The 26,563-nt window shown below is 44.3% G+C and overlaps 1 protein-coding gene across 6 annotated transcripts in view; it reads left to right on the top strand.

Annotated features, from left to right (window-relative positions):
* Positions 1–26,563, top strand: part of LOC134351052 (electrogenic sodium bicarbonate cotransporter 4-like) — a 134,417-nt gene that overhangs the window by 94,606 nt on the left and 13,248 nt on the right. For 5 of the 6 annotated variants that reach the window (XM_063057063.1, XM_063057064.1, XM_063057067.1 and 2 more), the window contains 5 exons: positions 142–320; positions 2,039–2,111; positions 8,741–8,809; positions 11,359–11,532; positions 15,618–15,782. In XM_063057063.1, the coding sequence (XP_062913133.1) occupies positions 142–320; positions 2,039–2,111; positions 8,741–8,809; positions 11,359–11,532; positions 15,618–15,782 (660 nt within the window). Of the gene's footprint in view, positions 1–141; positions 321–2,038; positions 2,112–8,740; positions 8,810–11,358; positions 11,533–15,617; positions 15,783–25,187; positions 25,285–26,563 lie in introns of all 6 variants that reach the window. The other variant, XM_063057065.1, reaches the window with a different exon arrangement.

Here is a 26,563-nt window from a genome sequence, read left to right as displayed (position 1 = left end):
TCCATTCTACCGTAAACTTTGACATCCTTACTAATCAAAAACCTATCAACTTCGGCCTCGGCCCTTAATTTTATTGTATGAAGGAAGTACAGAACACAATGTGGCATTTGGATTAACAACGATCCTTCACTTCTACTGCAGAAAGGAGCCGGTTACCATCTGGATCTATTCTGGGTTGGTCTCCTGATAGCGGTCTGCTCCTTCATGGGCCTCCCGTGGTATGTAGCAGCCACCGTCATTTCCATCGCACACATTGACGGCTTAAAGATGGAAACTGAAACGAGCGCACCTGGAGAGCAGCCACAGTTTCTTGGGGTCAGGTAGGTGCATGCAAAGTCCAAGACCACGTTTATCCTCATGTACGCACAGACACGACGCAAAACCTAATCACAGCAGCTTCACACACGCAGAGAATTAGATAAGCAGCATTCAGAAGTTAAATTATACACAATTTTTTTAATAAAAATAAAAAATAAACAAATTTTATAAAGTCAAAGTTCATGTCTATTGCCAAGTGCACAGGTATACATACAGTATATTTCAATGTACAGCTGCTGCAAAACGACTAATTTCACGGCCTATGCCGGCAACATTAAACCTGATTCTGATTCTGTGGGGACATGTCATCAAAAACCTTGGCAAATTTCTATAGATGTGTGGTGGAAAGTGTACTGACTGGCTGCATTACAGCCTGGTGTGAGAACACCAATACCTTTGAGCGGAAAACGTCCTGCAAAAAGGTAGTGGATTTGGCCCAGTACATCACAGGGAAAGCCCTCCCAACCATTGAGCACATCGACATGAAACGTTGCCGTAGAAAAGCAGCCTCCATCATCGACGATTCTCCCCACGCAGACCGTGCTCTTTCCTCGCTGCTGCCATTAGATGGAAGGTACAAGTTCCTCAGGACTCTCACCACCATGTTCAAGAACAGTACTATCCCTCAACCATCAGGCTACTGAACAAAACGGGATAACTATACTCATTCTATTTCTGTTCCCACAACCAATGATCTCACTTTAAGGACTCGTTATTTCATACCCTTGTTATTTATTGCTATTTATTTATATTTGCATGTGCATATTTTGTTCATTGATCCTGTTTACAGCTACTGTTCTATCGATTTGGTAAGTACGCTTGCCGGAAAAGAGTCTCAGGGTTGTATGTCTAGACATGTATGTACTCTGATAATAAATTTTACTTTGAACTTTGCATGGTGGTTGCCTGGCAAATATGTTCCTTGTCGTCTATCAGCCCTTGTCTGGGCTGCATGCAGGCGCAGAGAACTTCTTTATCTGAGAAGCTGCAAACAGAATGAAATATTATACAACCACCAGCAAACATACACTCTCTGACCTCATGATGAGAGAGCTGAAGATGCTGCAACCATGGCCCAGGATGGCTGGGATAAGTGTCTTTCAAGAACTACAGCCATCTTACTTTGTGAGAACTCTAATCATAACCAGTTGGTGGGGGGTTCCGCTTCAGTTTATTGGTGATGTAGTTGTCATACTTACTCAGACATTGCCTTGACATTATGGGAAATCACCATAAGACCATAAGATATAGGAGCAGAATTGGGCCAGTTGACCCATCGAGTCTGCTCTGCTGTTTCATCATGGCTGATCCATTTTCCCTCTCAGCCCCATTCTCCAGTCTTCTCCCAATATCCCTTTATGCCCTAATGAATCAAGAATCTGTCAACCTCTGCCTTAAATATACCCAATGACTTGGCCTCCACAGCCGCCAGTGGCAATGAATTCCATAGCTAAACAACTCTCCAGCCAAATAAATTCCTCCTCATCTCCTTTCTAAAAGGTCCCCCCACTATTCTTGCCTCATGCCTGGGAATTTGGTGTCTTGCATTGTGTTTGGACCAAAGCAGTGGATATTACAGATTAGTGTAAGTAGGTGGTCACAGACTGACTGGGCTGCAAGGCTTATTCCCATGCGGAATCACTCTGTGACTCTCAAGTAGCTTTATTGGAGATCTTTCACGTATTTTCCTGCTCCTCACCTGTTCATTTTCCTTTTGCAGGGAGCAAAGGCTGACTGGTCTTGTTGTGTTCATTCTCACGGGCGTCTCTGTCTTCCTGGCTCCAATTCTGAAGGTGAGAATTCAGGCTGATTCAGTTCTTTCAGGGAACCTCATACTCTTTCTCCTTTTAACAACATAGCAGTTGACCCTTTATTTTTTAAGTGGAGCTATGACTAAACCAGCAAGCAGTGTGCAGCCAAATATATTCAGTGCTCACTTCATTAGGTACTCCTGTTCATTAGTGCAAATATCTAATCAGTCAATCATGTGGCAGCTACTCTTTACATAAAAGCATGCAGACATGGTCAAGAGGTTCGGTTGTTGTTCAGACCAAACATCAGAATGGGGAAGAAATGTGATCTAAGTGATGTTGACCATGGAATGATTGTTGGTGCCAGATGGGGTGGTTTGAGTATCTCAGAAAGCACTGATCTCCTGGGATTATCACACACAACAGTCTCTGTAGTTTACGGTGCAAGAAACAGACAAAAGATATCCAGTGAGCGGCAGTTCTTAATCAGAGAGGTCAGAGGAAAACAGCCAAAATGGTTCAAGGAGAGAGTAACTCAAATAACCACACGTTACAACAGTGGTGTGCAGAAGAGCATTTCTGAATGCACATCACCTTGAAGTGGATGGGCTACCGCAGTAGAAGACCACACTGGGTTCCACTCCTGTTGTTAAAGCGCGACCTCGTAGGACTGGACCCAGGTATGGAGAAGTGGCAGACACTCCATGAAGAGACGGAAAGAAGAGGTTAAACATAGGAATACTAACAGAGCATTAGAGGTACAAACAAGCAACAATGTGAGACAAATTCTTCTCCACAAGGACTCTGACCCAGTGTGAAACAGGAGTCCCCTTTAAATAATCATAGCCTGTGGGGAACCCATGCCAGTCACAATTAACGAGACAAGATTGGGGACAAGATGCGAGGGGAGGAGAAGATGGTACAATGCAGCACGCGCGGTCGCTCTGAATTGATAACGTATTTGTGAACTAGGATGCCGTGCACAATCCTAATTTGATGGAGAAGCACGGAGGAACACCTGAAGAAACTTCTGAAATGCCTGCTTCGCTGCCGCTACTACTGTGCGATCGAGAATCTCTGGAGGAGAAGGCCCCAAATCCTCGGCTTTGCCTATTGCCTGTTGCTGGGGCCGGGGTCGAAGCGCTTGGCAGAGATGGTGCTCGGTGCTCGGTGTCAGAGAGCTGGTCGGAGGCTCAAAGTTTTCGGATGGAATCAGACTGTGGTCGGGTGCTTCCAGGATGCTGCATCAGCAAGTTTGCGGCGCTGGAAGCTTCCTTCAACCGTCTGCGTGAGATGATGGGACTTTCGAGAGACTTTGAGACAATTTACTGTGCCCATGGTCTGTTCTTCTATCAAATTATGGTATTGCTTTGCACTTTTGTAACTATATGTTATAATTATGTGGTTTTTGTCAGTTTTTTTAGTCTTGGTTTGTCTTGTGTTTCTGTAATATCATTCTGGAGGAACAAATTGTATCATTTCTTAATGCATGCATTACTAAATGACAATAAAAGAGGACTGTGTGTCCTCATAATCTAATCTAAAAAAAATATTAAACAGAGAGCACCTGGGCTTAAAGGCTCTAACAATTAGCAAATACAGGTGGTTTGGAAACCCAGAAGTCCAATGCTATACGGCAAGTCACAGAGGCCCACAGGGTTCATGATGGCTGTACCTAACAAAGTGACCAATGAGTGTGGAGTCATCTGCTTCTGTTTCCTGACTGGATTTACTTGTGAATTTATTAACCAATTCTGGGGTTGAACCTTTTGACTGGGATAACCTTCCTTGTATGAAATAGAGTCAGTAATAAATTTGCTGTTAGCTAACCTAATTAATAAGACAATAGCTACATCCCAATAACTTGGATTCTATTGCATTTCTTAATGTTTATTTTCCCGCGAATGCAAATGGTAATATATACTGTGCGTACTTTGATAATAAACTTAACTGTAACTTTGATTCCATCTTTGCACACTGACATTCAACACTGATTAAATGGATCAGGCAGGCGTGATGCTCAGGGTGGACCTTTTGATTAGAATAGCCTTCCAAGAGCAAAATAGAGTCAGCAATTCATTTGCTTTTGGTTAACTTTTGTCTCTCCAGAAAGACCAAAACTGCAATCCAATATCTTGATCCCATCTTTGCACACTGATGCTCAAATCTAATTAATTAGGTCAGGTAAGCATGCCAAGATCAATGATTGATCTTGGTTAAAATGGTTCATTTTAATATCAGAGAATGTATACAGTATGAAACCTGAAATTCTTACTCTTCGCAAACATCCACGAAACAAGAAACCCCCCAAAGGATGAATGATAGAAACATCAGAACCCCAAAGCCTCCCTCCTCCATTGCAAGCACAATCTGCAGCAGAAGCATGAACTCTTCCCATACTTGCAACAGCAGAGACACCGACCCCCACCCCAACACCCCCACCATGCAAGCAATAGCAGAAGCCCCCCAAAGAGACACTGATCTGGAGTCCATCAAAAACTACTCCATAACCCCACACTTCAGTATCGCATACAGGCTCTCTCCATCGAGGGAGAGAGAAGTTGCTTGCCTGCCACACCGAGAGTCGAGACCAGCAACTCGCTGTTCCAATGGTACAATCTTCCACATCGCTTCTCCAAGCCCCCCAACTCAGGGACCGACAGGCTCTCACCCTCTATCAAGTTAGAGAGAGAGAGGGAGGGATCGGTCAATGACAGAGACCTTCTTCCGCCAGCAGCACAGACCACCTGCTCACTCGGTGTTTCAGTCTCCCATGATGCTTCAGTCAACGAAATCGGTGGAGAACCGGGTCGTCTACGGGGTTGCTCCCCGAAGGCACATGTCTTCCAGGCCGCTCCTGGAGATAGCAAAGCACCAGGTCACACATTGCAGAGAACCGTACTTTGAACTGTACATCATGGGCTCCGACAGAACCCCACATCTCAAATCAACCAACATCATCATCATCATCAGGTGCCATGCCCAGTTTGAGCTTTGACTTCCATGGCCCACACACTCCTGTTTCGGGTCAAGTGGATCAATTCATTGGTATTCATTTCCAATTCTCTGGCTGCTGTCTCCATCATCATTTGTCTTTGTCTTCCTCTTGCTTTCTTCCCTTCAATCTTTCCCATAATTACCATGCATTCTAACTCCTCTTTCCTAATCACATGTCCAATGAAGTTACGTTGCCTTTTCATGATCTCATACATTATTGTGCTTGCTCTGTTCATGACATCCTCATTAGATATTCGTTTCGTCCATGATATTCTTTGCAACCCACTTCTCTGCTGCTTCAATTCGTTTCCTCATTTTACTATATACTGTCCAACATTCTGAGCCATATAGCATAACTAGATAAACATAACATTTCAGTGCTCTGAGGCAGGTTGTCATACCTAGTTTAGTGTTGGTCAGTATACTCTTCATTCTCGTAAAGGTGTCTTTTGCCATCCCTATTCTTCTCTTGATGTCCATGTCGCACCTGCCATCTGATGTCACCCAGCTTCCTAAGTAGCAAAAGTTCTTTACTTGTTTTATGTCTTCCCCATTTACTTTCAGCCTGCAGATAGGATTCTCCTTCTTTTTGGATATCACCACACATTCTGTCTTTTTGCAATTGATAGATAGACCCATTTTTGCACTTTCTTCAACAATTATATCAATTAAGTTTTGTAGTTCTTCCTAAGTACTTGCAATTAACACAGTGTCATTTGCATATCTGAAATTATTGATGTTTTCACTGCCAATTTTGATTCCCAAGATGTCTCTTATTTTTTGTAATATTGTCTCACTGTACACATTAAACAAATCAGGGGAGAAAACACACCCTTGTCTAATGCCTCTCTTGATTTTCGTAAACTGACTCACTTCTCCATCTATTCTTACAGCGGCAGTTTGTTCCCAGTACAGATTTCTGATTAGGTGGAGGTCTTTCGAATCTAGATCTTGAGTTTCCTGTAATATTTCAAATAACTTATTGTGCTTCACTTTATCAAATGCTTTTGTGTACTGTAGTGATAAAGCAAACAAACAGTTCTTTTTGCACTTGAATAGCTCGTTCTGATAGTATCCTCAACATCAATATCACATTTCTTGTACCTTTGTCTTTCACAAAACCACATTGTTTTTACCTCTTTCAGCCTGTATCTTACTTTTAGCTCTTGTCATCAAAATTCTTAGAAGTATCTTAGTGATATGACTCATTAAACTTATGGTCCTATGTAATTCACATTGTATTGTATAGGAAGAGTGATAAATACTGATTTTTTTCATCTCTTCTGGTATTATTCCAGTCTCATAAATGTCATTGATTAAATCAATAAGTTTTTCAATTCCATAATCTTCAAGGGCGATAATTTGTGCTATTACTAACTCATCAGGACCTGCTGCCTTTCCTTTCTTCATCTTATTTATTGCATTATGAACTTCAGATTTTAAAATATTTGGACCTTCAATGCTCTTCTTAATTTCTGGTTTTTTGCCTCGATCGTCTTCAAAAAATTCCTGAATATACTCAGTCCATCTGTTCATAATCTCATCTTTTTCCATGATAATGGTACTGTCCTTTGCTTTCAAACATCCACCTGAAGAACAGAGGAGCTTTTTACCAGTGATATTCTTGATTTGTTGATGTAACCTTTTTGGGTCAGTAATAGGGATTCTTTCTAGATGCTCACATTCCTGGTTTAACCATTCTTCTTTGGCTTTTTAAAATAAGCTTTTAACTTTTTTTATCTAAGGACTTATATTCTTTAGAATTTGCTTTCTTCTGTCTTCTTTCTCCCATTAGATTTTTGATTTCATCTGTCATCCATTTATTCTTCATGCTTTCTCTTTTTTAGGAATCACTGACTTTGCTGATTCTACCAAGGCATCCTTCAGAGAGTTAAACTTCATTTCTGCATGATTGCTATCATCTTCAACAGCTTCAATTTCTAGACTTTGAAATCTATTCCTTACTTCAATTGTAAATTTTTGTCTTAAGTTTTCTTCTTTAATTAATTGCGAGTAGTCAAGGCATTGTTCAAGTTTTTGTTATTTAAGTTTTACTTTTACATGACATATTACTGGGTTATGGTCACTATTACAGTCTGCACCTGGATATATTTTGCATTGAGTCACTGAGTTTCTAAATCTTTGGTTTATAGTAATAAAGTCAATTTGATTTCTGGTGTTATCACCTGGACTTTTCCAGGTCCACAAGCGTCTTGGATAGTTTTTAAAGTAGGTATTCATAATGACCTGATTATTCATCTTGCACCATTCTACCCATTTCTCACCTCTTTCATTTATTTCCCCTAGTCCAAATTTTCCTATGGTATTTCCACCAGCACCTTGTCCTACTTTAGCATTTAGATCTCCCATGACAATAACAGTATCTTGAGATTTGCATCCATTCTTTGCTTGTTCAAGCTCTTCATAGAATTTATCTATATCTCATTTGTTCCATCTGTTGTTGGTGCATATACCTGTATAATTGCTAAATCAAATGGTTGTCCTCTGAATCTAACAAGGAGCATTCTTTCTGATATTGCCCAATGTCCTAAAACACTTTTGCCATGTTTTCATCCATAAGAATTCCTACTCCATTAGTATGGGATGTTCCACAAGAATAAACTAGTGTTTTATTTCTATTCTGACATGTTCCAGCACCTATCCAATGAACTTTGCTAAATCCCATGATGTTAATCTTTAGTCTTTCCATTTCATTTATCACATTGTCCAATCTTCCTGCTTGATACAGGGCTCTTACATTCCAAGTGGCAATAAATTTCTTTTGTGTTACTTGAATTTTATGAGCAGTAGCTTGATGATGGTCGGGGATCCCCTGCTGCCCAGAATCAACCCTACTGAGCGAAGCACCTTCAGAATTGTCTTGAAGATCCTCTTGACGCTGTTGTTGTGTGGTACACTTTGTGAGTTTGACCATGGTTTTCTTAGCAAATAGATTCTAGAAAACCTAGTATCTAACAACGGTGGTTTGCTATTGCCTACCATTGGGCAAACTGAAGAAATCGCCATTTCTCTTCCCAAATGTTCATCTGCCTGTACTATAGTCATTGTCATTTGAGGTCATTGCTCATCCGCCTTCTCCGTCATAAGTTCAGTTACTGAACCTGCCGGATCTGTCGTTGGCCTTCGCTCGTATCCTGAGCAGGAACCCTTGCAGGTGCTACCGTTCCGGGTCAGAGTGGCCCGAGGAGCAATGAATGACTAAGGAGTAACTTCACTTTCCCCAAAGCTCTGAAAGTCCCCAATCAGAGCCTCATCACCGGTTGCAGTTTAGAGTCATACCCAGGACTTACTCAAATCAATAAGGAACCAATAAAAGTGATGATGAAGATGATGAGCCTATAGCCAGGAACAGTGCAAGTTTCAATAGAATAACAATGACTTCCTCATGATTCCTATGGTCCAGTCTCCTCTCCTATCAGATTCCTTCCTCTCCAGCCCTTGACCTATCACCTTCCAGCTATCCTCCTTCCCCTCCCCCACTGCCTTATCCTGGTGGCTTCTCCCTTCCTTCTCAGTCCTGAAGAAGCGTCTCTGCCTGAAACGTAAACTGTTTATTCATTTCCATAGATGCTGCCTGCAGAGTTCCTCCAGCATTTTGTGTGTTACCTTTATCTCTCAGTCGAATGTTAATTGTTTCCTTTGTTTATCCTCAGTACATTCCAATGGCAGTTCTATACGGAGTCTTCCTTTATATGGGTGTGGCCTCTTTAAATGGTATTCAGGTATGTTTATCCTTAGATTGTGAAGATTCTTGTAGCTCTCTCTTTCTCACTCTACCATGTTTTATGTACACCAATTCTCCTCTATTTTCCCTCCTACCTCATCTCTCTTTCCATAAGATTTCCGGGGAACACTCTGCTGTACATCGCCAGCTTTCTGCGGCATTGCGAGAGCGTTTGGCAATCACGAGCTCTCTTCTTCCAGGATAATAATACATAAGCTGTTTGCTTGTAATTGGTTCTCTATGTCCACTGCACCTAACAGGAATAAAATTGCAAAGAGTAAACTGTTAAAAAAGGATGTTAGAGGTAGACTTTTTAGCGCAGACAGTGGCTGGGTGGTGGTAAAGGTAGCTACATTAGGGGATTTTAGGAGACTTTTAGATAGGCACATAGATGAAAGAAAAACAGAGAGGAAAGAGTTAGATTGATCTTTGAGTAGGGTAAGAGGTTTGTTCAATATTGTGTGCCAAAAAGCCTATACTGTGCAGTAGTGATTTCCCCCTCTGTCCCTCTCTGACTCTGTGTCTGTCTGTCTGTCTGTCTCTCTCTCTCTCTCGTCTATCTCTCTTCTATCTCTCTCTTCCTTGTTCAATATCTGACCTTGTTGTTTCACCTCCCTCATCTGCAGTCAGTCATTCCCTCCCCGATGTCCACCTTGTAGCAAAAATCAGTCACAGCCGAGAGGGACATCCCACTTCTCCAGTTGGATCTGCTCCAACATTATGTATGGAGACACAGAAGACTGCAGGAGTTGGAACCTGCAGCCCGTGACAAACTGCTGGAAGAACTCAGTAGGGGCAGCAGCATCTGCGGAGGCAGAGGGCCAGCTGACATCGCAGGCCGGGGTCCTGCATCAGGACTGAGAGTGTAATGGGAAGACGGCTGGTATATGGAAGTAAGAGGGAGGGGTGAAGCAGAGGTGGGTGATAAGTGGAAGCAGGTGAGGCAGGGACTGATGGGCAAATGGAGCCAGGAGGGGGATGTGGTTCATTTTAGAACATGGAACAGCACAGTAGGGTAATGTCCGCTAAACCTTTTATCCTCCTCCAAGATCAATCTAACCCTTCCCTCCTACAGAGCCCATAAGCTTCCATATTGCTTTCATCCATGTACCTTCTAGGAATTTCTTAAATGTCCCTAATGTATCCATCTCTAATCCCCTCCATCCTCTGACAGTGGGTTCCAGGGTCTCACCATTCACTATCTGTGTAACGAGCCTACCACTGATATCCCCCACCCCTCCCCCCATACTTTCCTCCAATCTCCTTAAAATTATACCCTCTCACATTAGTCACTGCTGACCTGGGAAAAAAACCGCTGAGAGTTCACTCTGTCTAAGCCTCAAATAATTTTATACACTTCTTTCAAATCACCTCTCATCGTCCTTCACTCCAAAGAGAAAAGCCCAAGTTCATTCAGCCTTTCCCCATAAGACATGTTCTTTCATCCAGACAGCCTCCGAGTAAATTCTCCTCAGCACCCCTTCTAAAGGTTCCATATCCTTCCTACAAGGAGGTAACCAGAATCGACCACAATATTCCAAGCGTGGCCTAACCAGGGCTTTACAGAGCTGCAACATTACTTCATGGCTCTTGAACTCAATCCCTTGACTAATGAAGGCCAACACACTGTATGGCTTCTTCACCACCTTATCAACTTGTATGGCAGCTTTGAGGAATCTATGGATGTAGACCCCAAGGTCCCTCTGTCCCTCCACTCGGCTAAGAATCCTTCCATTGACTTTATACTCTGCTTTTAAGCTTGATCTACCAAAGTGAATCACACTTCACACATTTCCAGATAGTATTCCATCTGCCAATTCTCATCCTGTCGATATCCCATTGTAACCTACGGCAACTTAGTGAGACAGAAGCTGGTGAATGATTGGAAAAAATATTTTTAAAAATGTTAAACAGATGAATCCAGGGTGGGGCAAGGACGGGGTGGGTAGAAACAGAGCCCTCTGGCTGATAAGTTGAAGCAGGTAAGGGGGTGGGGGAACAATGAGCAGATGGAACCTGATGAAGAAGAGGGATGAGAATAGTGAACCAAGGGAGAAGATGTCCAGGCAACACACACAAAATGCTTGAGGAACTCAGCAGGTCAGGCAGCATCAATGGAAATGAATAGACAGTTGACATTTCTGGCCAAGACCCTCCATCCCTGCCCAAAGCATCCACTCTTTATTCCTCTCCACAGATGCTGCCTGCCCTACTAAGTTGTGTGTGTTAGTCTGGATTTCCAGCATGCTCAGAATCTCCTGTGTTTATGAGATGCCCAGGCAGACAGGCACATTGGTAATGGGCAGATGTTTGAAGGTGATATATCCAGGCAATGGGGAAGGAAGGGATGGACGAGGTGAACAAAGGGAGAGGGACCCTGGATTGAAGTGTGAGCAAGATGCCTGAAATTGGAAAATTAACTGCATATGGAGCGGCACATTGAGTGGAGACTGCGGCACTGAAACAAAATATTTCCTGCATGTCCAACTGGAATCAAGTTCTCCCTGGTGGGCTCCTTAACACTGCTCTTTTTGTCCCCCCACACAGTTCTGGGATCGATGCAAACTGTTCCTCATGCCGTCCAAGCATCAGCCTGACTACATCTACCTTCGGCACGTCCCCCTTCGACGGGTCCACTTATTCACCATGGTACAGATCATCTGCTTGGCCATCCTCTGGGTCCTAAAGTCGACTGTGGCCGCCATCATCTTCCCCATTATGGTAAGACGTGTCAGCATCTTGCAACTGCGCGTGAGAGCAATTGGCTGTAAACCACAACAACAACCTACGTTCATCAAGCACCAGTGCTGTGGAAAAAACACAAATCACAAGTCTGCTCAGACAAGTCAGGGGGAAAATGCAGAGTGACAGGAGTAGGTTGTAAGCATCTCCAACAGCAGGAGAGCATGGAGAGGTTTAGGGACTGAACTCTAGACCTCAGGGATTGGACATCTGGAAGACTACCCACCAGTGGATGAGTGAGAATTCTCTGGAATGCATGTGAGGCCAGTTTTTCAGGAGCGTACAGAACCAGAGACGAGGGGGTATGGGCTATTGAGTTGTACAAACATCAGTGCATGATGAACTTCTTGTCCAGCCACACTAATCTGTATCCTCCTCTGCCTTACCCTCTTAACTGCCTGTCCAAATATTTCTTAAATGTAGTGATTGTCTTTGATTCTACTACCTCGTCTGCTGGAGATCCAGAGTGGCACAGTAGTGTACTGACTAGTGCAGTGCTTTACAGCACCAGCAACCTGGGCTCAATTCCTACCACTGTCTGTAAAGTGTTTGTATGTTCTCCCTGTAAAGAGTTTGTATGTTCTCATTGTCTGGGCTTCTTCCGGGGTCTCTGGATTCCTCCCATATCCCAAAGATGTACGGGTAAGTTAATTGATCACATGGGTGCAATCGGGCAGCATGGGCTTGTTAGGCCGATATTGTTCAATGGTTCAATATCAGAGAAAGTATACAGTATACAACCTGAAATTCGTACTCTTCACAGACATCCACAAAACAGAAAGGGGCTATCCAAATGTTGTATCTCTAAATAAAATCTTACATAAAAAACTTTTCCCTCAAGTCTCTTTTACAACTCTTTCTCCTCACTTTAAACCTAAGTCCTCTTATTTGCAATATACCTACCATGAGGAAAAATTCTGTTTTTCTGCTCTGTCTAACCCTTTTTAAAATTATGCCTTCATCACGTCACCCCTCAGCCTCTTTCACTCCAGGGAAATCAAAACTAATCTATTCATTTCCCCAGGTAAGTGAGGTCCTCCAATCCAGGCAACATGCTGGAGAATCTCCTCTGCACTTTCTCCAGCACAACCACATCTTTCCCATAGAGCACCATCAAGTGCACACGACACAAAACTCAGCAGGGCATCAGCATTTATGGAGAGGAATAAACACTCAATATTTCAGGCCAAGACCCTTCCTCATGACATTTCTGTGTGTTACTCTGGATTTTGAGTTCCTGTAGAATCTGTTATATTAATTAGAACGGCAGACAATACTGAAGTGTAATCTAACCAGTGTTTTGTAGAGTGCAACTTAACATCCCAGCTTCTTGTTGCTGTTTGCCTGATTTGTTTTTTTTTGCATGGGATGGGGGGTGTTGATGTTTTTCTTTCAACGGGGTCCATGGCTCTCTTTGTTTCCTGCCTGTCTATGGGAAAATGAATCTCAGGATTGCATATCGTATACATACTTTGATAATAATTGTACCTGTACTTTGAATCCTATATTCTGTGCCCCATCCTGGGAGGGCAAGCATGCCACATGCCTTCTTCACCATCATAACTACCTGTGCTGCCACTTGTGTGGAACTGACAGTCTATAGTGGAACTGGAAGTTCCCAAGGTCCCTCTGCTCACCAATGTTTCCTAGCACCTGACAATTTATTGTATGTGCCCTATGGGTATTTAACTTCCCAAGGTGCATCACTTCACACCTGTGTTACTTCAGGCATGAGCGTTAGACCAATGCAGAGGTTTGAACAAAAAAAAATAGACATTTTGACTGAAGCCATACTGTACTGTGCAAAAGTCTTGGGCACACATATATAAGTATGGTGCCTAAGAATTTTGCACAGTACTGTATTTGTCAACGTGGAGCAGAGAGCAAATTTGTAAATCTGGCAGGGGCAAAGGGTGTTGGGGACGGCAAGGGTGGAGTGCAGTGGGAGGTGTGTGGGACAGGTGGTAGAGAAGGAATGCCAGGGGTAGCAGGGGCATGGGGGCAGATACATCCAGCCCTCAGACACCAGGCAAGGTCATTTGTTTTCAAACAACTGGTTTATTCATCACTACAGAATGTCTCTGCTTCTCCCCTCCCTTCCCCTTTTCCCCTCTCCCTGCCCCCTTCCCACTCACAGTCCACAACAATGACCCTTATCAGAATCAGGTTTATCATCACTCACACATGTCATGAAATTTTTTTTATGGCAGCAGAACAGTGCAATACATAAAATTACTCTGCAAAACTCTTAGACACCCTAGATATATATATGTGTAAATCAGAAGTCCAGATCACAGTTACAATAAGACAGGCCTACTTACCTTGTACAGGGGTGTGTACCTGGAGATTCCTTCATAGAACCCAAGTCCCATCTGCTCCCAATGCACCAGCAATTAACAGTAATGCCCAGTTATATCAAAGTAAAATGTCACTGGTCATGAGAGAGATCCAACTGCAGTTGTAGGATGTCAGGGCCAGAATTTATGGTCCATCAGTATGTAGACCTTGAGAAAGAGATTGTGACCCGCCTTCTTGAGCTGCTACTGTCTCTGTGGTGAAGATGCTCCGTAAGTGCTGTTGTGGAGAGTTCCCGGAGTTAGAGACAGTGAACAGAAAGGCGCAGTAATGTTGTTCCGAGTAACTTTAAGGTGATTGGAGGAAAGTAAAGGGGGATGACAGAGCACACAAAATATGCTGGAGGAACCAGAATCAGGCAGCATCCATGGAGGTCGGAAACATCGACTGTACTGTTTCCCATAGATGCTGCCTGACCTGCTGAGTTCCTCCAGCATTTTGTGTGTCTGGCTTGGATTTCCAACATCTGCAGATTTTCTCTTGCAGGGGATTTTCTGACACACAGAGTGGTGGGTGCATAGAACACACTACTAGGACGGTGGTAGAGGCAGATACATTAGAAAGATTACCTTCTGGGAGTTGTTGGAATCTGGGACACATTGACTGTTAGGATCAGTCTCAGTGTCAACTTCCAAAAGAGTTTTAGATATTCACTTGAAAAGGAAATATTAGGACTCTATCGCTCCATGCCTTGTCCATTTGTTTGTCTAAATGCCCCTTAAATGTAGTAATTGTATCTGATTCCACCATCTCCTCTCTTCCAGACATCAACCACTCTCTTTCTAAGAAATTACCCCTCAGAACCCCTTTAAAGTTCCATCCTCTCACCTGAAACTTGTGTCCTCTTGTTTTTGATAGCCCTACCATGGGAAATGTGGACAAGACTCAGTGGCGGGGAAACACTCACCTGCACTCTACACTCACTCACCTGCTCGTCAATGCTAATAATTAATCAGCCAATCATGTGACAGCAACTCAATGCACCAAAGCATGCTGACATGGTCAAGAGGTTCAACTGTTGTTCAGTCCAAGCATCAGAATGGGGAAGAAATCTGATCTAAGAGACTTTGACCGTGGAATGATTTTGACCATTGGTACTAGGCAGGGAGGTTTGACTACTGATCTCCTGAGGTTTTCACAGACAATCACCTCAAGAGTTTATAGAGAATAGTGCACAAAATAAAATAAAATCTAGTGAGCAGCAGTTCTGTGGGTGAAAATGCCTTGTTAATGAGAGGGGTCAGAGGGGAATGGCCAGACTGTCAAGCTGATGGAAAGGCGACAGTAACTCAAAAAGACACACGTTACAACAGCGGTGTGCAGAAGAGCATTTCTGAATGCACAACACATCAAACGTTGAGGCTACAGCAGAAGATTACAAACGTACACTCAGTGGCCATTTTATTAAGTACAGGACATATCTAATAAGATGGCCACTGAGTGCATAAGGGTTAACTGCAGGGACAAGTGAAATCCACAACACCATCCAGTGACATGTGACCCTTTGACCAGTCTCTCTGTTGTTAGTTACAGCCCAATACAGCCTTCAATAGTGGTTTTAGAAATTTGGAAGTTTCTCTCGCAGCGTGATTCAATTCTCTACGATGAAGGAATTTGCATTCTGTATTAATTAGTTTAGTGATTGTTATGTTGCTGTTGCACAAATGTTCCCTTGCACAGTCTAACCCCGACTTCCACTGCTGTGCTAGATCCTTGCACTCATCCTCGTGCGAAAGATGCTGGATCTGGTCTTCTCCCAGCATGACCTCGCTTGGTTAGACGACATCCTACCGGAGAAAGACAAGAAGAAAGAAGAAGACAAGAAGAAAAAAAAGTTGAAGAGCAAAGACCAGGTTGGAGACGGCGTTGATGAGGTGAGCAGCAAATGGGGAGAAACTCTCGAGTTCAGTTGTACTTTGTGATTTCAACTCTTCCACTGAATCTAGAGCTACCAGGTACATAGAGTCATAGAATGCAACAGCACCAATACAGTCCCTTCAGCCCATCTATTAATGGTAAACTATTAATCCCCCTAACAATGTGCACAGTGACCATAGTCCTCCATACCCTTCCCATCCATGTACCTATCCACATTCCTCTTAAATGTTGAAATTGAACCTGCATCCACAACTTTCACTGGCAGCTAGTTCCACACTCTCACCACCCTCTGAGTGAAGAAGTTCCCCCTCAGGTTCCTCTTAAACATTCACCCGTCATCCATGACCTCCTGTTCTAGTCTCACCCAGCCTTAATGGGAAAAGCCTGCTTGCATTGATACCTCTCATGGTTTTATATACCTCTATCAAATTTCCCCTCATTCTCCTTTGCACCAGGGAATAAAGTTCTAACCTCTACAACCTTTCCCTGTAACTCAGTTCCTCAAGTCCTGGCACTATTCTTGTAAATTTCCTCTGTACTCTTTCAACCTTATTGATACGGTATCTTTCCTGGAGGTATGGGACCAAGGCTGCACACAATACTCCAATTTGGCCACACCACTTTCCTCTGGAGCTGAAGCAAGCTCTAAATCTCGCTCAACATCTTAGGAACAACATTGTCCCCTCTGTCATCAGGTTTCTAAATTGTCCATGAACCTATGAACTTACTGCCCCTTATGCCACTGGCGCTTAGGGTAGCACTGAAGGCCCTCCATCTCCGGCAAAGTTCGGGGCTTCCTTCATCATGTCAGTAGCTCGGTTTTCACTATTATCAGTCATACCAGTCCTGGGTGGAGGCTCAGGAATACTGTCACAATCAGATGTAGAAGGATTTTTTCATTGCTGTTTCCGTAACAGCTTTGTTTTACCAGTCAGGATTGATAGCCTTGAGTTGAATCCCTGAACCTGGAGGGCCGGTAGACCTCTTTTAGTCTGTCCTCTACGCTCTGACCTGTTTGGCATGGGTGACCCTACCAAGCGCCAAAGCATAAAGCCCTGAATTCAGCCAACATAGCTTCCTGGGGCTTTGAGGTACGCAAGCTTCCAAACCCCATGACAAAGTTGTGGTTGTTTTGGAGGAGGAAACATGTAGGAGTACTGGACACCTATTTCCATTCTGGACCTTTGGTCATCACCATTGGCCAAAGTCCTTAGCCAATATTGCAGTTCATAGTGGTGATACTGGAAGGCAAAGCATGCTTCCATTTCCAGCTCATTGTTGGCTACCAGCCAAAATCTACTGCAGAAATGACCAGGTACCAGTAATTGAAGCCAGGTCAGGAAGAAAAGAAACCTGGTTGGTTCTGGCGGGGTTATCTTTCCATAGATTAGAAACTAATTTGTGATCTTGTATGTCAAGAATATATCTGCATTGAATGAATCCAGTCAATCACAAGAAATTTTACAATGTTGTCAGGATTTGAGTTATAGGGAAAGGTTGAATAGGTTAGGACTTATTCCGCCTAGTGTAGGAGACCAAGGGAGATTTGATGGCGGTATGTAAAATTAGGAGAGATGTAGACAGGGTAAATGAAAGCAGGCTTTTTTCCACTGAGGTTGGATGGGACTACAGCTAGAGGTCATTGTTTAAGAGTCAAAGGTGAAGTATTTAAGGAGAAGGGGATCTTCTTCACTCAGAGGGTGGTGAGAGTGTGGAACAAGCTGCTAGCAGAAGTGGTAGATGCAGGTTTGATTGATTTCAACATTTAAGAGAAATTTGGATTGATTCGTTGGATAGGGTCATGTAAGTCTATGGTCCAGATGCGGCTAGATGGGACTAGGCAAAGTAACATTTTAGCATGGTCTGGATGGGCCGAAGGGCCTGTCTCTGTGCTGTAGTGCTCTATGACTCTATTCACTTTAATGGAGTCATAGCAAGAGATGCTGAATTGAATTTCTAGTACATCCACCTTAACTCAGGCAACTTGCTGCATGGAAGAATTCTTCTGTTAGGTCAGATGTCTAAGCTGGTTCACCAAGATTAGTAGCCAGTATTACTAGTGACTGGTCACCAGGTCTTCCAGTTAGGTAACCAGGTCACCATCAAAGAGTAATGTTGGTTTGCTGGGTGCAGCCTTGGTGAAGGAGTTGCTGTAGAAATGTGGCTTGGTGAATGTCTACAGTTGCCAGATGGTGCCAAGGGCTTGCAGCCCATGGCAATTGATACAGTCAACATCAATACCCTGGCTTGGGCACATCAAAGGGCAGATTCTCGGTTAGCCAGGGATTGGAGACAGTTGTAGGAGTTACACTGATGCAAACTGTTGGGGAGTGATGGCTCCTGTATCTCTGCCTCAGACCTCACTCCGAGATGCCATGTTCTGGAGGTACACTAAAGCTCTAACAAATGGCTTTTTTAACTATTTGGAAATCAATTTGGCTCTTGCTTCATTGGGTGCTATTTCTGTATGCTCTTCCCACTCTCTGGAGTCCTCTCCGGAATTCCCACATTCATTTCCCACTCTCCGGCCCCAGTTTCCACATTCATTTCCCACTGTCTGGTCCCAGTTTCCACATTCATTTCCCACTGTCTGGTCCCAGTTTCCACATTCATTTCCCACTCTCTGGCTCCAGTTTCCACATTCATTTCCCACTGTCTGGTCCCAGTTTCCACATTCATTTCCCACTCTCTGGTCACAGATCCCACATTCATTTCCCACTCGCCGGCCCCAGATCCCACGTTCATTTCCCACTCTCTGGTCCCAGTTTCCATGTTCATTTCCCACTGTCTGGCCCCAGATCCCACATTTATTTCCCACTCTCTGGCCCCAGATCCCACATTCATTTCCCACTGTCTGGTCCCAGTTTCCATGTTCATTTCCCACTGTCTGGTCCCAGTTTCCATGTTCATTTCCCACTGTCTGGCCCCAGATCCCACATTTATTTCCCACTCTCTGGCCCCAGATCCCACATTCATTTCCCACTGTCTGGTCCCAGTTTCCACATTCATTTCCCACTCTCTGGTCACAGATCCCACGTTCATTTCCCACTCGCCGGCCCCAGATCCCGCATTCATTTCCCACTCTCCGGCCCCAGTTGCCACATTCATTTCCCACTCTCTGGTCCCAGTTTCCACGTTCATTTCCCACTGTCTGGCCCCAGATCCCACATTTATTTCCCACTCTCTGGCCCCAGATCCCACATTCATTTTCCACTGTCTGGTCCCAGTTTCCACATTCATTTCCCACTCTCTGGTCACAGATCCCACGTTCATTTCCCACTCGCCGGCCCCAGATCCCGCATTCATTTCCCACTCTCCGGTTCCAGTTCCCATATTCATTTCTCACTGTCTGGTCCCAGATCCCACATTCACTTCCCACTGTAGAGTCCAAGTTCCCACGTTCATTTCCCACTGTCTGGTCCCAGTTTCCACGTTCATTTCCCACTCTCCGGCCCCAGTTTCCACATTCATTTCCCACTCTCTGGTCCCAGTTTCCGTGTTCATTTCCCACTGTCTGGCCCCAGATCCCACATTTATTTCCCACTCTCTGGCCCCAGATCCCACATTCATTTCCCACTGTCTGGTCCCAGTTTCCACATTCATTTCCCACTGTCTGGTCCCAGTTTCCACATTCATTTCCCACTCTCTGGTCACAGATCCCACGTTCATTTCCCACTCGCCGGCCCCAGATCCCGCATTCATTTCCCACTCTCCGGTTCCAGTTCCCATATTCATTTCTCACTGTCTGGTCCCAGATCCCACATTCACTTCCCACTGTAGAGTCCAAGTTCCCACGTTCATTTCCCACTGTCTGGTCCCAGTTTCCACGTTCATTTCCCACTCTCCGGTCCCAGTTTCCACGTTCATTTCCCACTCTCCGGTTCCAGTTCCCACATTAGTTTCCTATTCTCCAGGGCCCTACTTCACACTCCCTGGGGTACTGGTTCCCGATGTCCCTTTAAACTCAACTTGTTCTGTTTCCCACTCTCTTTAAACACACCTGGTTTGCTCTAGTGTTTATCAGACTACTGTGGAACAACTAAACAAAGAGAATTGCAAGTGGATTTGTTTATTATTAGAAATAAAATCCAATATTCTGGTAGATCTGCCATAGACCTGATCAATAGAGTTTTACAGAATTAATTCCTGAGTGCATATTACAGAATGTACAAGCAATCAGTATTAGTGAAGATAAATTTTATATTGTCTTGAACTTAACAGTATTTCTGTTTTAATAATATTAAATAATCTTCAAGGCTTCCTTGAAAGCAGGGACTGGAATCCAGCAATTAAGCGAAGGCCTGAAACAATCCATGTTAGAATGGAGTCGGTGGTGGGGAGTGGGAGAGAGGGGTAAATAGTCCATATTCTTATGTCGGTTCCAAGTCCCGAGAACTTGTATGTGAACCATCCCAACTGTAGGGTTGAAGTGGGGCCATGAAAGTTACAAAGGAGGAAACTCCCACTCCTGGTAAGGTTCAGGCAGAAGAGATTCTGCAGATGTTGGAAATATTGACCAACACACACAAAATACTGGAGGAACTCAGCAGGTCAGGCAGCATCTATGGAAGGGAATAAACAGTTGACATTACATGATGAAAGGTCTTGACCCGAAATGTCAACTGTTCATTTCCCTCTACAGCAGGAGTTCCCAAACCAAGTCCAGGGACCCCTTGCTTAATGGGATTGGTCATGGCATATATAAAAAAAGGTTGGGAATCCCTGATCTACTTGACTTACTGAGTTGCTCCTGCATTGTGTGCGTTGCTGATGAAGGCAGCATCACTTGTAGAACATTGCACCCTGCTGGCCACTCTGTGATACTGCAGCAAAGACAGAGACACAGGAGGTCCCCTGCTTTGTTAAAGCCATGGAACCATCTCCCACTATCTACGTGGTGGCAGCAACAACTTCCGTCTACATGGCACTTTTAACAGGGCAAAAGTCACCAAGCCAATGGCAGGAGAGTGATTGACTGGCCATGGCCTGAGGTAATTGGGCCAGTGATTGAACATGGGAGGTGAGCCTTCAGGGTGTCGTACTGTGGGCAAATGGACAAGGGGTCAAGGCTGCCCACAGCTTTCTTCACTGAAAGGCAACACTATTTATGACTGGTGCCAAGAATATGAATTTAATTGTAATACCTTCCATGTTAGACATTGTATATTGTACACACTGATGCAGCTTCTTGCTGTGCTCTTGCATTTATTGGGTGCCCTGGGGCTCTCCTTGTACACATGGTACCTGCAGCTGGTTTATTGAGGTGACCCTTGAACTGACAGGTCACATGTGAAAATCACAGTGCCTTCGCTGAACAATTGCTTGGTCTACTAATCTCCCATCAGGACAGAGGTCAGTTCTTGTACCTGTCCCCAGAAAGGCAGATTTTCCTGATCAGCGTGAGGAAAACACCAGTAACCATATCAAAACTTGACCAACTTGGTCCGAACATGTGGGGAAAAACCATCAGGAATGACATGGGCTCATTGCCTTTGTCTGGAGCACAGTGCAACTGCAACAAGAGACCTAGTTGAGATAGCTAGGGCCCAGGTGCTGGAGTGTCCAACACTAGAATCGAGACACAAGACAATACTGAAATGAGGACAGGATTCTAAACTGGACACTAGGTGAAAACCCAAAGTCGAGCTGATGATTGAGCACCGAACCTCAGTTCAAGTGCTCCTTAAATTTTAAAACCCTGGTGCCAAAACATGGCCGCCAATTAGTGGGAGGGGCCTGAGCCAGCTATCCGTATTCTGGAGAGTTGGAGCATCTAACCCCTGGAAGCTGCCGCGGTCCGGTGCGTATCGTAACAGCAACATCGCCTTTTGTTCCTGGAATGCCTGCCGTCACGAGCTCAGGAAGTCTGAGCTCCTGTCAACAGAACAAAAAGAAATACACGTTTCTTCAGCCCCTTCTCAGTGTCTTGGGAACCAGCAAAGTCAAGTCACCAGTCCAATGTAAAAAATATTACTACGCATATCCGCAGAGCCAGGTTCCACAAACATCAAGATAATAATGAGTAGAAATGGACTGAGGAGAAAATATTGGCTGGGATATCTCCCCTGCACTTCAGATAATATCAGGGATAGTTTTACATTCAAAGGAAAGCACAGATGGGCTTCTGATTAACATCTCATCTGAAAGTTCAAACTCAAAGTACGTACGTCTCTATTTACAACCTTGCGATTCATTTTCTTGCCAACATTCACAGTAAGTACAAAGAAATACAATAGAATCACTGGAAAACTACACACAAAGACTGCCAAACAATCAACGTGCAAAAGAAGACAAAATAAATAGAGAGGGAGAGAGAAAAAAAGTAAATAAATAATACTGAGAATTAATACTTGTTACATTTGCTAGTGGAAAACGTCTTAGTACCTCACCGGTCAGTGAGCTGTAGAGCTGAAGTCTTTGCAAACTGCATGAACTGGAAGCCAGTAACAACAGCCAGGATCTTCAGAAAGAAAATCAGGGATAGCTTCTCCCACCGGTCAGTGATTGGCCTGTGTCTAACCCATATCCCTTTAAACCTTTCCTATCCATGTACCTATCCAAATTCCTACACCTTTCTGCAAATTCCCTCTATATATTTCCTCCTCTAATTCCCGCTTACTAGAGAAGTACAGCACAGAAACAGGCCCTTTGGCCCATCTAGTCTGTGCAGAGCCATTTAAATTGTCTAGTTCCATCGACCTGCACCAGCACCAGAGCCCTCCATCCAGGTACCCATCTTAAACATTGAATTGAGGTCACATGCACCACGTGTGCTGGCAGCTCGTTCCACACTCTCACCTCCCTCTGAGTATTGGGGGTCTGGGGAGGGGGGCCTCAAGTACAACCCTGTGAAAGTGATCAGATCTTTCTTATTAACTAAGCTGGTGAGCATTTGCCTAAATAAGCCCGTAACACGTAGTGGCAGAATTAGGACATTTGGCCCATCGAGTCTACTCTGCCATTCCGTCATGTCTGATTTATTACCCCTTTCAACTCCATTCTTCTGCCTTCTCCCCGTAAATATTGACAACCTTACTAAACAAGAACCTATTAACCTCCATTTTAAGTATACCCAATGGCTCGACCTCCTCAGCCACCTGTGGAAATGAATTCCACAGACACACCACCCTCTGGCTAAAGCAATTTCTTATCATCTCCACTCTAAAGGGATGTCCTTGTATTCTGCAGCTGTGCCCTCTCATTCTAGACCCCTCCCTCCCCACTATAGGAAACATTCTCTTCACTGGTGCACAGCACTGACATCTAACAAAATTTGTGTGCAAAGAAATGAATTTCAGAGCTTCAACTGTTTTCCTAGTTGTTCTCCTATATTTCTAATTACTCCACCTGGCCGCTGTGTATGCGGACAATTTGTCCTTTCTTAAAAGGGTTGTTTTGGTGTTTTTTTACAATGAAATGCAAGCCATTCCAGAATTGCTACTGGAATTTGTCTGAGTCATTTTGCCTCAGATCATCTTGTACACCTCTCTCATCCTCCTTTACTCCAAAGGGAAAATCCCTAGCTCCCTCACCTCACTTCATAAGACATGCTCTCTGATCCAGGCATCATCTGGTAAATCTCCTCTGCACCCCCTCTAAATCTTCCACAACCTTCCTATAATGAGGCAACCAGAAGTGAACACAACACTCCAAGTGTGGTCTAACCAGAGTTTTATAGAGATGTAACATTATCTCATCATTCTTGAACTCATTCCCCTGTCTAATGAAGGCCAATGCACCATATGCCTTCTTAACAAATCCTGTCAACTTGCGTGGTAAATCTGATTTGTGACTAAAAAGCTGCACCCCAGTGCATTCAGCGCACCCTTCCGTTCCTGGGGGAGGGTAAGGCGCTGAAACTATGGAAGGGGGTTCCTCAGTTGGTGGGGCATACAGTGAGGAATAGCCACTTCTGCCTGGTAACAGACCATCTGGCTGAAAGAGCATATAAGTACAAGCCAAGAACCCAATCATAATTTTAACCTTGAGGATCTAATCTTGGTGCTAATACACTTACTTCACACAGTATCAGTTTGGGAAACGTATTCTACTATTGTTCCACCCTGCCTTAGTACACCTCCCCCAGGTTCAGGGACTTGAAGCTCCTGAGCCAGGGCAGATAACTTCACTCAGACCAAATCTGAACTAATTCATCAACCTGTGGACCCACTTTCAAAGATTCTACAATTCATGTTCTCAATTATTTATAACTTGTACCATTTTATAGGCATCCGTTAGTCTCGTGAGACCATGGATTTGCGCCTTGGAAGGTTTCCAGGACGCAGGCCTGGGCAAGGTTGTATGGAAGACCGGCAGTTGCCCATGCTGCAAGTCTCCCCTCTCCACACCACCAAAGTTGTCCAAGGGAAGGGCATTAGGACCCATACAGCTTGGCACCGGTGTGGTCGCACAGCAATGTGTGGTTAAGTGCCTTGCTCAAGGACACAACACGCTGCCTCAGCTGAGGCTCGAACTAGCGACCTTCAGGTTACTAGATGAACACCTTAACCACTTGGCCACGTGCCAGCACAACTTGGACCATATAGCCTACAGTATAATAAGGGACTTTATGTTTTAGTAACGTGTTGTTGAATGCGCTATTAGGTGCATATTGATCTGTACATGTGTGTCTAGTTCGGATTGTGCCAGTAAAGAACCATGAAACTTAGCTCCCGTCTCCAGTGTTTTTATTAATAGCATTGTTGTGTAACCAGGTCACATACGCAACATTACTATTTGTTTTTCTTTTTGTATTTGCAGAGTTTGTCATCTTTATCACATTGGTTATTTGTCCCTCTTTGTGTGTAGCTTTTCATTGACTCTATTGTCTTTCTTTGTATCTACTACAAACCATCATCATTATGCACTGTGTTGTATCATGTAGGCAATCATGGTCTTATCCATGACCGTGACTGTTCTACAGAAGTGGTTTGCCATTGCCTTCTTCTGGACAGTGTCTTTACAAGATGGGTGACTCCAGTTATTATCAATACTCTTCAGAAATTGTCTGCCTGGTGTAACCGGGACTTGTGTTGTGCACCAGCTGCTCATACAACCATCCACCACCTGATCCCATAGCTTCACGTGACCCTGATCGGGGAGCAAAGCAGGTGTTACACCTTGTCCAAGGGTGACCTGCAGGCTAGCGGAGGGAAGAAAAGCCTTTCACCTCCTTTGGTAGAGATGTATCTCCACCCTGACACCCACTACTGTGAATGCCCATAAGAAAATGAATCACAGGGTCGTATATGATGATATACTTTGATAATAAATTTGCTTTGAACTTTAAGAACAATACTTCAGATTATTGGGCTTTCTACACTTTTTGGTACATTGCTGCCAGTTTCAAGAGAATGATGTCTTGTCAACTAAATCCCTGAACACTCTGCCTGAAATTCCAGGTTTCCTCCCAAGACAAGACTTGCATTCGCTCTGCTCCAGTAAAGATTCCTCTGGAACCAATTGAAACGCAGAAAAATGGCTCCCAGGGCCCAGCTAGTGAGTAAAATAGCCAGCAGTGGCACACTAGTTAACTCTTGAACTAGACCAGAGGTTCCCAACCTTTTTTATACCATGGAGCCTTACCATTAACTGAGGGGTCCATGGACCCCAGGATTGGAACCTCTGAACTAGACTCTCAACTAATCCACTGACCTCTTCCATATGTTTAATGCCAATAACCAATTCACTCACTAAATCCTTTAACAAGTTAATCAGTTCTCTTTTGATCATCTCTAATAATTAACTGCTGAAGCCTTTAGCATGCTCACTAAGTAGTGGCCATTTCTTTGCCTAGTGCATTTTCTCTTCCTATAAATCACCATTGGTGTATCTCCTCAGGAATGGTGCTCAATTGATCATTAAAGGTCAGCTTTATTTGTCACATGTGTGTTGAAACATGCAGTCGTTTGTCTGAAATCAAATCAGCGAGCGTTGTGCTCGGCAGCCCACAAGTGTTGCCAAGCTTCCAATGCCAATCTAGCATTCCCACGACACATTAGCCCTGGACTCATACGTCTTTGGACTGTGGGAGGAAGCTGGAGCACCTGGAGGAAACCCACACGGTCACACGGTGAATGTACAAACTCTTACAACACGCTGGAGGAACTCAGCAGGTCGGGCAGCATCCGTGGAAACGATGAGTCAACGTTTTGGGCCGGAACCCTTCGTCAGGACTGAAGAGGGAAGGGGACAGAGGCCCTATAAAGAAGGTGGGGGGAGGGTGGGAAGGAGAAGGCTGGTAGGTTCGAGGTGGAAAACCAGTAAGGGGAAAGATAAAGGGGTGAGGGAGGGGAAGCAGGGAGGTGATAGGCAGGAAAGGTGAAGAAGGAATAGGGGAAATCACAATGGGTAGTAGAAGGAGGCGGAACCATGAGGGAGGTGATAGGCAGCTGGGGGAGGGGGCAGAGTGAAATAGAGATAGAGGAAGGGAGGGGGAGAGAATTACCGGAAGTTGGAGAATTCTATGTTCATACCAAGGGGCTGGAGACTACCTAGACGGCATATGAGGTGTTGCTCCTCCAACCTGAGTTTAGCCTCATCATGGCAGTAGAGGAGGCCATGTATGGACATATCCAAATGGGAGTGGGAAGCAGAGTTGAAGTGGGTGGCTACTGGGAGATCCTGTCTGTTTTGGCGGACGGAGCGGAGGTGCTCAACGAAGCGGTCCCCCAATTTGCGTCGCGTTTCACCGATGTACAGGAGGCCTCGCCGGGAGCACCGGATGCAATAGATGACCCCAACAGACTCACAGGTGAAGTGACACCTCACCTGGAAG

This window comes from Mobula hypostoma, chromosome 8 (genome assembly GCF_963921235.1).
Source record: "Mobula hypostoma chromosome 8, sMobHyp1.1, whole genome shotgun sequence".
Classification (NCBI taxonomy): Eukaryota; Metazoa; Chordata; class Chondrichthyes; order Myliobatiformes; family Myliobatidae; genus Mobula; species Mobula hypostoma.
This window is presented reverse-complemented; position numbering and strand designations above follow the sequence as displayed.